This window comes from Poecilia formosa, unplaced genomic scaffold (genome assembly GCF_000485575.1).
Source record: "Poecilia formosa unplaced genomic scaffold, Poecilia_formosa-5.1.2 Scaffold232, whole genome shotgun sequence".
In the NCBI taxonomy this organism is placed as follows: Eukaryota; Metazoa; Chordata; class Actinopteri; order Cyprinodontiformes; family Poeciliidae; genus Poecilia; species Poecilia formosa.
The window spans coordinates 776,759-793,768 of NW_006800171.1; the positions used below are offsets into that span (position 1 = coordinate 776,759).

The window sequence follows — 17,010 nt, forward strand, 5'->3', positions numbered from 1 at the left end:
ATTGGCCTCTGTCTCTTTAAGAAACTTTTCTTTCTTACATTCTGCCTTGCGCACGTCATCTCATTACTCTAAGCGTTTACATTCATGGGAGCACTGTACTGAGAAGTGATTTATATAATAAGCTCAGTAGATGTGCAGATCCACCAGGCGTTTGCTAATTGCTGCTGCTAGTTTGAAGGAGCTAAGTGTGCTGGAGGTGGAGGGGGATGCCCTGTACTCCTGGACCAGCGCTTCTTTGTGCGTTTGTGAAAATTGTGATTCCACTGTACTCTAAAATGCACAATCTAACCCTAGTAGAACATCTTTCAGCACACTGTTAAAAAAATTCCTTACATCCATTAAGACATCCTCATCCTAAACCAGACATCAACAAATCTTACTCTAAAGAAATATGTTTCCCCTCGGTTTCAACCAAATAAAATTTATCCAAATAATGCCCCACTTTTATTTTTTTGATGTCTGAAACTGGTATATATACTTTTTATTCTACTTTATAATTGTGTATTAAAGTATAGTGGTCTATTACATGGAATCCAAATATAATGCTGTGAATGTGTACAATAAAACTGAAATGTTTTCAATGAGATTGCAACAAGTGCCTATGCATCTCTAGGGTAGTTTTTTTTTTGTTACAACATAATCAATGTTTGCACTGCATTTTTGTTTTACTGCATTAAATGTGTACATCTTTAATAACTATATAACTTACGCAACAGACTATATCTTTGTTGTAATGGACACTTTTTTTATCTTGTTTTTGAAACTGCAAATCCATTGGCATTCTAAAATAATCTTTACAAGCCTTCTACTACTACTATGATAAAATTCCTTTGGCATCAACGCTACATTTCTCACCAGAGAAGATTGTGGAACCAGTACCAACTGGAGTTGTAAATTGTCTTTAACAGGATTTGTGTTTTTAATTTGCAGGATAAATTGGGGATTTTTTTGTAGCTGTTTTGGTTCTTGTAAACTACACTGTTTCCCATGAGGGTCTTTTTTTTATTTTTAGCTGAACAACATCATAACAGCTGAAGGTATTAATAATTCCACTATGGGTCTTCTGTCTGTACTTTCTCCATTATATAAACAATTCATATTGGTAAACTAAACCTTTTAGTATGTTGAAGGAAAATCTAGACTCAGCACCGTGCCTGCTGGTAAAAGCTGGTAATTTAGCTGTGCTGTCAGACTGAGGTTACAGAGGGGTGTTGAATGTGGTCAGTGGATTACTGTGTGTTCCTGTCGAGGCTAAAATGAATCATCTGTGGACAGTTTACTGTTTACCTTGGAGGAGCGCATCAGGACCTGAGTGTTTCAGTGTTTAGTGTGAAGTTGTCCACGGTGCCATTTGGACTGTGTCTATCGCCTCTGTCCCAACAGCTGCGCCCGATGTGTGAAAATCATCATGCTCTCCGTTAGCACCAATGAATCCATGAGTCTCATTGTCATGTAGACTGACCTAAACCAGCAATGTCGAAGCACCTCTGGGTAGATTTACTGCTCATCTGTGTGGTTTCTTCAAAAAGGAAAGGGAGTTTGTCAGCATGTTTCACCTCGCAGTGAAAATCCCGTGTTGGTTCCACTTTGAGCTGGGTGCAAAGGGCAAGTGTGACGACTCGCACACTCCACAGTTCATGAACAGTATGTAAGCAGAGAATGTAAAGATTCCTGTATTGTTCTCTCCTCGGAGTCCATATTTGTTTTAATATGTGGCTGCTAGTGGAGCCTGGCCAAACATGGTTGTCTCTGACTTGACCCCTCTATCAACTCTTTTTCCCGTGCACACCGTCCTCACCATCTTCTAAATCAGTTAATTAAAAATGTTTTAAGATGAGACTTTTTCCTCATTTTTTTAAGCTTTCTATACTAGGATTTCTTTCTTTTTTAGGCTGTATAGTAAACATGAGAATTGCTTCTTTCTGCTCAGAGTCTGCAGACAGTTTTGAGAAAGAGAGGAGACAAGGAGGAGCGAGGCGTGTCTGTGCTTTCTGGTATAATGATGGAGTACCTTTATTAGCATAGTGGGAGTTTATTTTTTCAACCTGTCCACCTCCCAGATTTTCCTTCCATCCTCTTTCTTTCTCCTCATTCACACAATGAACTTCTAATACCAAGCACATGTATTTTTAGAAAAAGGATCTATTCGACAAAAGCTTTTTTTTTTTTTTTTTTCCTTTGGAATTGCATCATATTTTGTTTTGTTTTCTTTCTTTTATTGCCTCAAAGCTGGTAGAAGCTTGGGACCTAAACTGAAGAGTAAATGAGCAAAAATCCAATAATGCAAGTTCTGAGAATATGCATTGTGATCATTTGTGTGAGCAGCACAATTTATTCAGGGGAAACCCAAGAATTGTCGCATGACCTGAATGCAATCCTGGAAATAAAGTCTGACGCACCTGAAATAGAAATGGCTACCAGTCGTTCATCAGGGACCGATTCAGGAGAGAGGGTTTCGGATCAGCTTATCACTGGTAAGATAATTAAACATTTCTGTTTATTTCTGCCTATTTTCCACAATTAAATGTTCAATAACCTAACAAATTTGGAGTTAATATCTAAGTTTGTTTCTACAGGCATGTTCTTGTATGCACTTGAAATCACATATTAAATGGCACAGGGATTTTTGAGAATTTTTAAAAACAATTTTCTTCAAATTCAGACGTACATACATTCAGTCCTGTTTCTTTAAACAATGCGGGAAAAGTCAGTTGGTTATGGCTGTGTGAGATTCTGAGATGTTAAAGGACAATGTTGGAGATATGGTCTCCATAATGTAAAAAAGGGTACACAATACCCCTGAATATGTGTGCATAAGAGAAAAACAAAAATGCGATCTACAAGAGTATATAACATTTTTGCATATAATAAAAGATGCGCAAATAGTAGCAGGAATATAAACCACTCATTGAGTTTGAGTTTGTTGAGAGTAGTGATGATTATAAGAAAGAACATGAGGTGGATTATAGAAGCATCATTTCAACATGAACCGGGAAGTTTAACAAATGAACAATAAACCTAAAGATACCACGTGACTTACCAGACAGTAAAAACAATTATCTGGCTTCACTATCTCTAAGTCCTGACTTTATGCCTATCAGAAATTGCACACAGAGCTGAAGAGATGTAACTAAGCAAGATGGCCGCCAAACCTGACTAATTAAACCAGTTCTGTCAGGAGGAAGAAGCCTAAATTCCTGCAAACTCTTCTGACAAGCTTGTGGAACAGAGTTCCACAAGTAGTAGTAGAATGTTTGATTCGAGTCTTTCAAAAAAGAAAAAAAAAATCAAAAAAATCTATCTATAGCTAACAAAATATACATAAACATATGAATCTGAAAAAAACAACCTCATTCAGTATTCTAGTATATAGCAAAGAGAAAAAAAGTTAATCTTAACTGACCTAAACCAGAAACAATTTTGTCAGACTTAATGTCAAGCAGTGAGGGTGGGAAATGATTATGTGTCTTTTTGATACAGTGGATGTAAATATTTGATTTCACTTGCGTTTCACTGACTATTTAACTGAACTGTAATGACTGAAGGAACAGAAGTGCAGCCCCAGCTGGAATTGGAAAGAAAGACGGATCAGAGGAAAGCTGATCGTAAAACGCTAGAGGTTGTCAGAGGGAGGAGAAGTGCTTGGGGCAGGAGAAGACACGCTGCTACAGTAGAGGCCGCTGCGTATCGAATAGTAAATATATTCACACATTTTTCTGCATCGTTTCCAACTAATTAAGCCAGTTCTGTCATCTGAAGTCAATATTTCTGTTACTTTACTCTTGAGTTAATGATGTCACTGGTTTCCTGCTGCGTTTTGCAGGCCGGATTAAGGCAACCTCTGAAAGGCTGGAGACAGAGAGCCAAGGGAGAGATGGAAACCAGCCTCCTTATGGCGACACTGAAGGAACTTCATGCAGAAAAGAAACGACTGATGGATAATGGAAAAACACACGAGGAAGAGGAGGAGGAGGAAGAAGAAGAGGACAGTGATGAGGAGGAGGAAGATGATGATGATGATGATGATGACGATGATGATGACGACGACGATGAAGAAGAGGTTTAATTTTATTCAAAATCCTGCTGTTGTACGCATTATTTTCTAGTCTGCAGTATGTAAAGAAGTTTTTCTATTTCACTTCAGGAGGAAGAGGAAGAAGAGGAGGAGGAGGAGGAAGCAGAGGAAGAGGAGGAGGCCACAGAACCTCCTACTAATCAAACAGAAACACAGGACAACTCTACTGGACCTCCAGCTGAATGCCAGACTGCAGACGCAGAGATGAGCTGCAGGGCTGTCGGGATGACTCACCTGCCAGTTTTCCAGAACCTGGAAGTGACAAAGCTTGACTTGGGAGGTGTGTGTGACAGGACCACTGACGGAACAAATAACAAGCTTGTTTAAGCCCAATGAAATAACACAAAATATTTAAAAAAGAGCATTCTATTTCATTAAAAGTTGGTGTTCTCCATACATTTTTTTCTTTTTTGAAATTCCAGTCTGAAGTTTATATACATTTATTACTTACATTAATGTCAGATTAAATTAGGGCTTTGACTGTAACCGTTCTTTATCTGGAATGATCTGATGTTGAAAAATACAACTTCAGTGATTTTTATTATTTATGTGAATCCACATAGATTCAAAATTATACATGAAGACCTAAATATATATACATAGCTTCACTAATACTTTATAAACATTCCTTAGAAAGCGATGTTTCTTTTTTAACAGTTTTCAAGGATCAGACATAGTTGAGCTGGGTATTTGGAGTGGTGGTCTCCCGGCATGATGTCAAAAAATGTCTATGTGGTTGTAAATGGCGGAAATTTTATCCCAGCACTTTGTGTGATGCAGCAGTTGTTCCCTCGGAGCAAAAACAGCCCTTCAGTGTGACGCTGCTATCAAAATCGTGCACAACCCACCATTATTTGGCGCCATATTCTTAAGTGTGAAAGCCTCTCCGAGCTTCTCCATGACTCTCCAAACATGCTTTTTGGCATCAGTCCTTGCCCCTTTTTTTGTTGTCCTGCATGGACAACAAAACAATTCTGTTGTAGACATGTTTAGTTTCGCAAAACCCTCTTAAGTTCATGGTTATGTAACAGTTACTTCACTGCAGACAGAGACTTCCAGTTTATGAAAGTCTTGAACCGTGGATGTTCAAGCCTTAGCCACACAAAAAGTCTTCAATCAGAAGTACAACTTACTATGGGACTTTTAACCCAATATTAGTTGGAATGTAAGTACATTGCAGTAGGCAATACATTTAAACTTTTGAATCCATTTCCTGTTTTTAAAAATCATTGAAACTGTACATTAATTTAGCCTTCAAAATTCACACATCTTTAAACATGACATTCATGTTCATGATATGCGTTTGGAAACTTCTGACCACAACTTCACATACAGGGTCTAGCACACAACTGTCTTTATTGTCCCACAGTGGATAAACCCTGTGGGACAATAAAATAAAATAAAATAAAATAAAATAAAATAAAGAAAAACCAGGAATGATGTATACAAGAGGTAGATGGCAAGAAATTAAGAGATGCCAACATATGTAATTAAGAGCTTAAAACGTGTATTAATATTTTTTTCTATTGTGTCACAATAACCAGTTTTTTGCTTATATGATTTTTTTATTATCAGAAGCAATATTTGAAATGCTAATTGCACTACATATTATTTTCTGTTCCAAGAAAACAACATCAGAATCATCACTCCGCAAAGTTTGTTTGGGTTGCGAAACCTGCATGAACTGGATCTGAGCCAGAACCAACTGGACGACGAGTCGTTTAGCCAGAACTGCCTGCTGGTGAGTATGGCTGCTTTCTTGAAACTGGCAGGGAAAGATCCATCAACTCCTTCTGCAGCCAGAAAATTATAAATATTTTAAAATAAAAAAAGTCAGTGCTCCAAACACTTGCATAAAGTATTGCATCAATGCAGTCCAGGTTATTTCAGTGACTGCCTTAATAAACGGCATTGTTGGAGGAATGTGAGGCCTATCAATCACTGTGATAGCATTGTCATTAAATAAAGCCATAAAGCCATAAAGCCTGTCAGCAGAGGGAACCATAAGGGGCTCCAAAGTTTCCTGGTAGACGTCTGCACTGCATTTGAACTTGATAAGACGGAGTGGACCAACACCAGCGGATGACATGGCTCCCCCAAATCATCTCTGACTGCAGAAACTTTCCAACTTGGATCATATAACTTTTCTCTCTTCCCCAAGACTCTGCGACCTTGACTTCTAACTTAAAGGAAAAAAAAAAAAAAAAAACTTTAGACCACTCACCCAATCTTTTTTCTTCCTTGTCCAAATGAAACACTTTCTCTTGAGGCTTAAAATAAAGAATGCAAATGGGTTTTGACTATGCCCTGGATCTATTTGTGATGGGGTTTTTTACTCCATCTACATGCCCTTTGGATCTCTCTCAAACACTTGAATGGGCTTTGTTCCTAAACCTTTTCAAGGCTGCCATTGTCGCTGATGCTTCTGAACCTTTTCTTACCGCACTTTTTCCTTCCGCTTAGCTTTTCACTGATATACAACATGAAAACCACCTCCTTCTAGCGCAAAAAACAAAAAAAACAAAAAACCTTTTATGGAAAACTTGTTTTTTCTTCCCCCCAAAATTTTCTGTCCTGTGAAATTTACTTTCGTAATTTCAATTTGCGCAATTCTACGGTTAATGGAAACGCAGCTGCTGCACAACATAGCTGACTTCCCTCTGACTTCAACAATGCCTTGTTTATCCACAAAAACTAAAAGAATCAAATAAAAATTTACGCCAAACAGAAAATCTTTATTGCAAATTTTGAACTTCATCTACAACTTTCATCTGGTTTGCAAGTCTTTAGTGGAACATGTGCACTTTTCTAATGAGCAGATCGTATGAGTCACTTTACAGCTAGGAGTCAGGATAATTGAAGTTGCATTAACAGATGCTTTTTAAGTAAAACCTTCGATTGATTCCATGCCATACTCAGATCCCGACCACACCGAGGCAACCGCTGTGTTCTGACCAATCATTACTCTTCACCACTGATACACTGAAGCCAATGCGTTGAGGAACAAAAGGAAATTATTTTTGGAAGAGTACTTTTTTTTTTTCTCTCCTTTTTCTCCTCACCTCACCATAATGACAGAGGGCTGATGGACTGGCTAGAGGGACACTGTAAAAGAGCCTGTCCTCTGCTTTCCCTCGCATATAAACCACCGGAGCCGTTTCTACCGAGAAACCTCCCACAGCGGTTTTTACTAAAAATAAAACATGATAAAATGACATGGAAGAGATTCACAGAATAGCAATTCTTTCATTTGGTTCTTTTCTGTAAACTCAAAGCGGAATAGAAAATTATGGACTTTAAGGCAGGCTTCTATTTTGTCTTTTTTAATCACACTGGCCATTTTATCTCTTTCTGAAATCGGGTTTTCATGCAGAACTTGACCCTTTTGAGAAAACTGAATCTGGACGACAACCAGATCATCAGAATTCCAGCGCTGCCAGCATCTCTAGAGGAGCTCAAGATTAATAAGAACAAACTGACTGTCCTCACGGATCACTGCTTCCAAGGTACAACCGGCATATGCTGTAGAAGGAAAAACACAAGACAAAAACTTTATTAAAATAAAAAAAAACAAAAAAAAAACAAAATTTTTACAATTTCTTTTTAGGTGTGAAAAACTTGTTGAAGCTGGAGCTAAGGATGAACACCCTTTATGAAGGCAGTGTGTCGCCTGCAGCTTTTCGACCTCTGCAGAAGCTTCTGGAGCTGCAGCTGGACAACAACCGCTTCCGGTCCCTCCCTCTGGGCCTTCCTTCGTCTCTTCAGGTGTGCTCCTATGCATTTGTCGGAACCTACGGGCATATTCCCTAAAGCGAGGTGACAAGTGTTCATTTTGTTAAGTTACAACCACAAACTTCTCAGTATAATGCTATGATTTCACAAACCAACACAAAGTCGTGCACAATTGGGAAGTCGAAGGAAAAAGATCCATGATTTTCAAATGTTTTCCAGAAATAAAGATCTGAATAGTATGGCATGCATTTGTAGTCAGCTAAGTTTCTACTGACACCACTAAATTATAAATAAAATTATAATTTACAAAGAAGCTCACTTGTTTAGGTCAGGTATATAATCTTTAAGCAGAGCGAGGTTCTAAAGCAATGTCCCAAAGTTGATCATCATCTCTCTAGGTGCTGAAAATGAATGGAAACCTGATTGAAGAGGTGGCCGCTGAGGCCTTAAGGGACTGCATTCATCTGAAAGTGCTGGATCTGAGACACAACTATATCCACGATCAAAGCATCAATATCAACACTTGGACCCGTCTTAGGTACGTATCATTTGTGTAGTTCCTTAATTTGCCACAAGAGGGCGAACTGCCCTTTGGAAGCTCTGACCAGTTTTAGTTAAATATAAGAAGGTCTGAAGTAACCCAAGAGAAGTAAAGTTGTTTTTTTATTTTTTTTATTTTTACCTACCAGCAATAGTATACTATTGTCATAATCAATACCTCAGGCTGGTATTATTCTCAATTACAAACTTTTTTTTTTTAATGGTATTACAGTAATTATTTTCAGCACACAAAGTTCTTTTTTCTTTCCTTTCCCTCACTTTCTCTCATGCAGTCATATTTACATATTCTACAAGTCATGGCAGCCGACTTTGTGTACTTAGAAGAGCAGGGGTGTGATTTAGGCCTCGAGGGTAACTGTGTGCCTGCGTGTGTGCGTTTGTTTAAATATAGTGAATTCCGGAGGGTTAGTCTTTTTCTCCCTTGGATCCTTGTGAACCACAATGCAAGTTCAAGTAACGCAGAGGAACAGAGAATGAAGAAGGGAGTGCAGGAGAGGCAGCTGAAAAGGGATTGCGCAAGTTATGCACAGAGCAAAGTGGTAGAGAGGGGGATGAAATCAAAGACTTAGAGATTTTCTTATCAAAACGAAAGCAGTGAAATCCAAAGGCAATATAAATAAAATGCCCTTAATGCCCTAAATAATAAATATTTTAGATACGAGTAATAGTGTATTTAATAATGCCTGACATTTGCTCTCACTGTTGATAAATGTGTTAACTGTCCTATTGGTAATTGTAAATGCTCTATTTTAAAAGACTTCTACAACTTTCTATAGCTTTGCATAGGTACCAGATTGTGAAATATTTAACCGTACCGTCTCCAGGATCTAGTTAATTTTAAGACAATAATGCTGAGTCTGCAAGAAAGCTCATTCCTTGTGGGGTTCTTTTTCTTGTTGTTGTCCAAAACAGTCAGATGGAAAAAAAAACAAAAAACAGGAGAAATTAAAAATAAATACTTTAATGCAACGTGCTGGCTCTAGTTAGTGGAGTGCCTCTGGTCACTGTGTAGCAGTCAATGTGTTTATTACATCCTGCTGGGGCTTAAACTAGAGTGTACAGGAAGTTACAGGGAGTTTGGGACTGGAAGTAAAATCTGGGATCTGTCTTTGGAAGACTGGGGGCCATGCTTTAATCTTACATCATTATCTGCCTCCCTAATACTGTGTAGCTGGAAAATATTAGGATAAATACGCAGTGCAAAGATGACTTAAATCCCCAAAGTCATAAACATAATGGGGACACATTTGTTTAGTATTCAGAAAAAGAGAAGAAGTATTTTTTATTTTTTTTTACCAACATATAAACACTGAAGTCCAACTTTGACAAGTAGAAAACAATTTGCTTCTTAACTATGAAGGTAGCTTGACTTAAGTCGATATTATCAGTGAATCTTAGCAGTTCACTACAACCCAAAGTGAATAACCACACATCAAATCTTTCAATGCAATTAACAGCAAAAAACCGAAAATAAGACGCTACACAAGGAGTTTGTAAAAAAACAAACAAAAATAACAATAATAATAATAATTGTACTTCATGGTTCAAAAGCTTTAGCTTTAGGTTATTCATAGCAGAATAAGCTAAAGTAATTGTCTCAAATGGCTGTGGAGAATTATTGAAGGTTATTGAAGTTTGTAGAAGTTCATTTTTGCCTGTCTCTTTAGTTGCTGCCACAGCATCACTATCTCTGTGAACTCGAGAAATTTGTGAGGTTACTGCATTGGCTTGATTCATTTGTTTTTCAGCCGCCCTCCTCTGGATTTTCTGTTTTTTAGCCTCCCAGTCCCTATTTTTAGCTTCAGGCTTTGTCTTCCGGTCTCAGATATACAGGTATACAGAAGTATTTATGACTATGTTAACACATTTTTTTACCACCATCTTTGTATTGCTTGTGCTGATATCTTATGGTTGCTTTTCAGAAAATGGGCTTTACATAATGACCAATCATTTACATCTTTGTTGTGTTCTTTTAAAGTTCATCACTACACAAGTCATGGATCTGCGTCTGTTCACAAACATATGCTGTGCTGCTCACTCGTTAAGAGACATGAAGCGTTTTCCCCGGAATCCGACCAAACGGTCCGTAACTGCGCTCCGTCTTTTATCACTTTAACATTTAAAAGGGAACTTTATGTTGTAACTTTTGGTTTATTTAAATTGCTTATTGAGCGTTGCACAACGTGACCTTGGCCTGAACTTGCAGGAAGCTCTTAATCCAGGAAAACTGGCAGCTGCTTTGAAGGGTTTCTTCTTGTGAATAATCTTCCTTGCTGCATAATTATGGTGTAATATAATTATACATTGAATAAACAAAATTATTATAGCTATTCTATGATTAATAGACAGAAAATGTAACCTCTCTAAGATCTTTGCTGGTGCTCTTCTTGTTGGCATAGTGGAGGAAAGGAGTTTGCTCAACCCTGACTCCTTTTTTTTTGCTCACATTAAAACCTTTACATATATTTTTGGAGTGATGGTTATTCCCATTTTCCATTTTAAAAAAAAAATATTTTTAAGCAAACTGTTCTCAGACCAAATAAATTATAAAACCTCAGATGATAAAGATCATTAGCTCATCATAACTCGACTTCTATTTACGTTAAATTCCTATGGAAATACAAAATTTGCTCCTAGTTTTTCACTGGTTGGGCTCAATCATGATTTTCTGCAAAGCGTGTATCGACACTCCATTTTAATATTTTGTTACTATGAAAATATTTTAATTGTATTCTGGTAAGTGAAGCTACAGCACAAGTGCTAACGAGAACGAACATGTTTTTGGCAACCTATCGTACGCTGTAGTGAAACTTCCCCCCCTCATTTATCCTCATTTCAATAAGCTGTTTCATTTCAAACCCGTATTTACAAGGAATTAATTTGTTATTGCTTTCATACTGTGTGTTTATTTAAATATGACATCTTAACACCATTCCAGCCGCGTTAACCTCTGTGCCCTCTTTTGTATTCTTGGTATTCTTGTTACGTAACTGGTTGTGCAGTGGCTTAGCATTAATTCTGCTGCAGTAGCAATCTGACGCGGCGCAACAAAAAGCCGTCCTCCTCATTCTCTCCCAGCTGTAAAACAAGCAAACAAGCAAAAAAAAAAAAACACAGTGCCTGTTTATCTGCTCCTGGTTCTTGATCAAGATGTCAGTCATCGTTTCTCTTTGCTTGCATCGCTGCTTCCAGCCAACACATTTGACTCACCACTTCACATGTAAAAAGAATGGAGCACTACTTTCGCTGATTGCTCTTACATAAAGCCCCCTCCTCACAAACGCTTCAAATGGTTGCATTTTTGAATGATCCCCCATAAAGCCTATTTATTAGTGAAATATTTGTAACCTAGGTTTTTTTTTCTTTTTTCTTTTTGTGATAAGCCGCTTACAAAACAGTGCTTTGTTGTGTTTTGTGCGTGAACATGTGGCTGTTTTGAATTTCTGACTTTTATTAATATAGTGGTGTTGGCAGACAGACAGCTGTGGGAGAGCTGTGTTGATTTCCAAACACTACAGTCAGTGAGTACATGGCAATATTGGGTTAGCGATCATCAAACCAGAAGTGTGTGCATGCGTGTGCGTGTGTGTGTGTGTGATGCCATGTTGAGTCTTAGCCTGAATACGCTCGTCCCAAAATCTCTTTTTGTCTTTGGTGCCTCACAAATTGGTTTCATAATGAGCTTATGTAAGCAGGAACACAAGCAGAATTGTGCACATCATTGCACACTGCACACCCCGCCTATGATAAAACCACACTGACATCAAATGAGAGGGATTTAATTAAATGAGCGTCAGTTCACGTAAGGGATTCATCTGCATTTTGCATTTTGAACTGTAGCTTTTTTTTTTTTTTTTTTTTTTTTTTTTTTTACCGAACGTCGTCAAATACAAAATGCTCGGAGCAAAAGAAGTGCAGCTACAGTAAATCAAATTACGTTTCAGCTGTAATCAAATCCAAATATTCGTCGACATGTTCTGCAGAGATTTGACACATTTTTCAAAACACTTCCAGAAATCAGTTCAGGTTAATACATTTGGATGTGCACGGAGGTGCACATGTTGCTTTAATAAAGCCAAAGTCCTGTATTGCCATTCTTCATCCATCAGTGTGTTTTCAAGTCCGCACTTTGTCTTTTTTTTTTTTCTTACCTGGCACAGCCGCTCTGGCTGATTTAACTTTACCCTGCTTGGCTGCCAGTGTTCTGCAACTGCCATGTGTGACGCTGACACAGATGGAGATGTGTGCATTTTTAAGTACTGTTTACTGTGCTTTTTCTTTTTTCTTTTTTCTTTCTTCTTTTTGAGGTTATACTTGGTCATGGTTTGCCTAAACGCATGGACACCCGGACTTGTAAAGACAAAAACACTCAGTTTTCTTCTGTTGCTGTGTACCTTTTTGTGGTCGCAAAAGTAACAACGCAGAGGAGATTTCTGTGTGCGATAGTCGATCTGCTTCACGTCATTTGTTTGAATGTGCGTATGTGTTTTTGTGTGCAGATGCCTGTGGGTGGAGAGAGGGTGGGGAGCGTGGGTGGTGGAGGGTTCTACAGTTCTTCCTGAGAAGAGAGCTCTATGTCTCCGCTCATTAATCCCATGTGGAGCTCTGAGTAGTGGCGGACTGCCACTGTGCTTACTGGCAAAGATTTCGAACACAAGTCAGCAGCGCACAACTGGTCTGAACTGGTGCAGGGACAGATACGTAGGATTTCAAGAGCAGAAACAACATAGTTAGACAAGTAAGAGAGCAGAGCGAAGGTTAAACAAAGAGCCTTTTTATTGTATGCTGGCGTGAGATAATTCCTCATATTATTCATAAGTTTCTCTGAAGGGAGCCAGCACACGTTTTTAAATCATCCTGCAAGGAGGAGGACCTGATTCTTCCTCTAAATTTTAGTCTGAACCTTGCAAATCATCATAAATCAGCAGAAATTGTGAGGTCTGTCATACAAAGGAAGAAGCCCAATAAACAGTGAAGCCTCCGAGTTTTGCAAGTTCAATGGATGAGAGTAAACAGAGACTTCCTCAAACTAATGACCCCACCGAGTGCCTGGATCGATGTGAGACTCCGATGACTCCCGTCTTCCCCTGATTAACTATCTTTGTTTCTCAGGTGAAATTGGGTGTGGCTTGGATTTGGACCCTGACTGGGAGCAACTGGGCCAATGTTCCCATCCTATTTAAACCTGGCAGCTCCTCACATCAACGGGCTGCTCATGCGTTCCCCTTGGCATTTAGTCCTGGTATTTTGTTTAAGTTTGTTGTTTTGGTTATATTTAATTGGGTTGTTTTGCTGGATTTAGTTAGGTCTTGTGTTGGTTAGTGCAGTGTTTCCCAACCCTGGTCCTCAAGGCACACTGCCCTGCCCAGCTGATTTCAATTGATTAATGATTAACAGTCACTTGCTGAACTACAGTCACCTGAATCAGGATTAACAAAAAAAAAAAAACAACAACAGGGAGACATCTATGACATGCAGGGCAGTGCGCATTGAGGACCACAGTGTCCTGGTTTTCATCTGTTTTGATTTGGGTTGGCGTCTTATCACACTGCAGCTTTTTATCTTGGTTAAATCTCATGCTAAGTTAATAAACATTTTCATAATTTGCCTTAAAATTTGGAGTGTCTCCCTTCTTTGTCATATCTCTGTGACTAAAAAGGGGAGACACACCTATTTGTTTTTCTTTTCTCAATGATACCCAAATCACTTGACCACATGGGCATTAGCTGGCTAACTAAGTGCTTTTGTCCATTCGTGTTTGGGAAGAACAGAAAACGAGGTCCGTCTCCTGCTGTGATTCTTGCATCAAACTCACAACAGCTGTGTGGGATCATGCAACAAAAACGTGGAACTCTCAGTTCTACACATCTTTGCCTCGGAACCAAGAATCCCCCCCCTCTGTCCCTTCAGACATCTACTCTGCTTTCTGCAAACTAAAACTTATATTGTTATAATATTTGCACACCATACCATATCACTTTGTATCTGCTACCATACTCCCCAGCTCCTACCTCTGTCCAGAGTGCAGTGTTAGCTTTCCTGGCCTTCTCCAATATTGCTCTGCAGTCTTAGCTTTCGGCCTCCCCTGCAATGCTCATAAGAGTCCAGTAAATGCAAAACAGGAGGACAATGATGGATTGTTGGGCATCCATTATAATGTTCAGTCCTGAGACCTGTAAAAGATTGCATACTGTCATATAAAACACCGTTCATATTGTAACTTTCAAGACAAAAATCACAGAGCGCTTCAAATAACAGAATAGCAAGTTTAAGCAAAAGCAGGTTTAAAAACATATGTTTTCAGCTGACTTTTAAAGGAAGCCACTGAGTCTGCCCATCTGAGAGTTGGTGGTAGGACGTTCCAGAGCCACAGAAGAAAAGCTTCAATCTCATTTAGTATTTTTTATTGCATGGGGAAACAGTCAACAAGGCATGGTTACAGGAGCCCTAATGGCATGTAAAAGCTCTGAGATGCAGATTGATCTTTTTCCATGCAGCGATCGCCATGTCAAACATATCTTAATGAGCCAGGAGCCAATGACGTTGATGATCCAGTTAGAAGTCTAGCTGCAGCATCCTACACAGACTGCAACCGGTTTAGGGAGGTTTTGCAAAAAATCTAGACAAAATGAAACAAAAGCATGAACTGATATTGCCCTTTCTGGGCAAGAGCCAAGAGGGCTATTTCAGGAATGAGACAAAGATCTGACATGATTTTGCAGAGAACAACCTGAATTGAAGGCTAATCCCAAGGTTTGTAACCAAAGATTTAGCCAGATAAGCAAGTATCGACTTTATCTTTACAGTTTATTTTGACACAGGATTATTTCCTCAGATCTCTAATCATCTGTTTACATTAACCTATTACAAGAAATTGTGTAATAGGTTTAGTGTGAAACTTTAAAGATGTACAACAACATAATGAATGAGGGAAATATTTTTTTCATTAAATAGCTATGAAAGGTCATTTTGGATGCGAGTGTCAAATTGAGCATACGGCAGTGTTGTTTTCCTTGATACGGCAAACGGAATCACACGACTGCAGCTTGGATTCCTTTTTTCATTGTCCTGATTGTTTATTTCTCAGATCTCTGGAAGACTTGGACCTGTCGCACAACCGCCTCACCTCCATCCCTGTCAATCTGCCTCGCTTCCTCCGTAAACTGATCCTGCGGCACAACAGCGTACGTCACATCCCTGCCTTCACGTTCCGTCACATGCGTGCTGGCCTGCAGTCCCTTCATCTGTCCCACAACGAACTGAGCACCGAGGGTGTAGAGCGGCACTCCTTCGTTGGAACCTACCGCTCCATGCGCGAGCTCCTGCTTGACAACAACAGGCTGCAGGACGTCCCCAGATGTGTCAGGCAGTTCAAGAACCTGCAGGTGCTGAGACTGGAAAACAATCAGATCAGGTAGGGATGCTTTTGAAATGTTTAAAATCTTCATGTTTTCCCTGAACAACCGTGACCTAGATCTAATTTGAATCTGTGTTCTGTGGTTTTAGGCAGGTGAGGCAGTGGGCAGTGTGCCACCCTGGTAATTCTGTCTCCACCTTGGTTTCTGTCCACCTGGAATATAATCTCCTGGAGGAGGAGGCGATTCCCCCGAAAGCTTTCTCCTGTGTGACGGACACACAGGGACTGGTCCTGTACCCACAGCAAACGTACATGAACTGACACATATGCTGTGCGTAAGCACGACAAACAGCAATACAGTTCTCTCCAGCTTCTGTCATTTTTTGACATCTTTATAGTCGCCGTGGTATCAGAAAACACTTACAACTTAAATTAGCCAAGTCAGTAAATCCATTTCTAAGTAGTATATTGTAGTATTTTGGCACGCAATAAAGAAAATATGAACCTCACACAGTAGCTTGATTTCTTTACTCTTTTGGACAATAAATTTGACTGTAATTCACAGTTGCTCAAAATCACAGGGTAACTAAGTCTTTAGCCTCAAGCTTCTTTGGGAATTTTACTACTTAGAGTGTTTAAAATGTCTCTAGAGTAGTTTTGAGGTCCTTGCAAGGAGAGTCTTTAATTGAGTAGAATTAAACTAGGGGTGTGGTGTGGATGCAGACCAGCCTGAAGCAATCTGACCTTGGGTGTCCAAAAAAAAAAATAAAAAAAAGTCCAATGTGACCTTAAAGGGCCCCACTTAGAGGACAAATATGAACATCATATCAGTTTTCTAACTCCAGATGAGGTGAGAGCATCCAGGAAAGCAAGCAAAAAAAAAAATACCATAACAAAAAAGAAAACACAACAATAATGTTCAAGTGCAGACAAAATGTCAGACTGAAATCTAGTGAAGATCCTCTGGCATCAGCTTAAACAAGACAGTCATGCTTCAAAACCTATCCAAAGCAGCTGAATTAGAACAAATGAGTGTGCCAAAATTCCTCCACAGTGATCAAAGTCAAGTATAACAAATACTTCATAACAGGTTTTGCTGCCAAGGGTGGCACAAACAGTTATTAGGTTTAGAGGGCAATCCCTTTTTCACACAGGGTTATTAAGGTTTGGATTCTTTTTTTCCTCCCTCGAGAATGAACACTACCATTTAAAACAATGTTCTTGTATTTACTTGTTTTGTCTTTGACTAACATTTAAACTGGTTTGATGTTCTGAAACACTTAAG

At 39.0% G+C, this 17,010-nt stretch overlaps 1 protein-coding gene across 1 annotated transcript; it reads left to right on the plus strand.

Annotated features, from left to right (window-relative positions):
• Positions 1 to 979: 979 nt before the first annotated feature.
• Positions 980 to 16,234, plus strand: LOC103149662 (extracellular matrix protein 2). Its single transcript, XM_007568932.2, has 10 exons — positions 980 to 2,474; positions 3,546 to 3,694; positions 3,824 to 4,060; positions 4,145 to 4,355; positions 5,701 to 5,816; positions 7,449 to 7,581; positions 7,683 to 7,840; positions 8,206 to 8,345; positions 15,456 to 15,782; positions 15,875 to 16,234. Exons 1-10 carry the CDS (start codon positions 2,264 to 2,266, stop codon positions 16,044 to 16,046), a joined length of 1,854 nt encoding a protein of 617 aa, XP_007568994.2. The 5' UTR covers positions 980 to 2,263; the 3' UTR covers positions 16,047 to 16,234.
• The last annotated feature ends 776 nt before the right edge of the window (positions 16,235 to 17,010 follow it).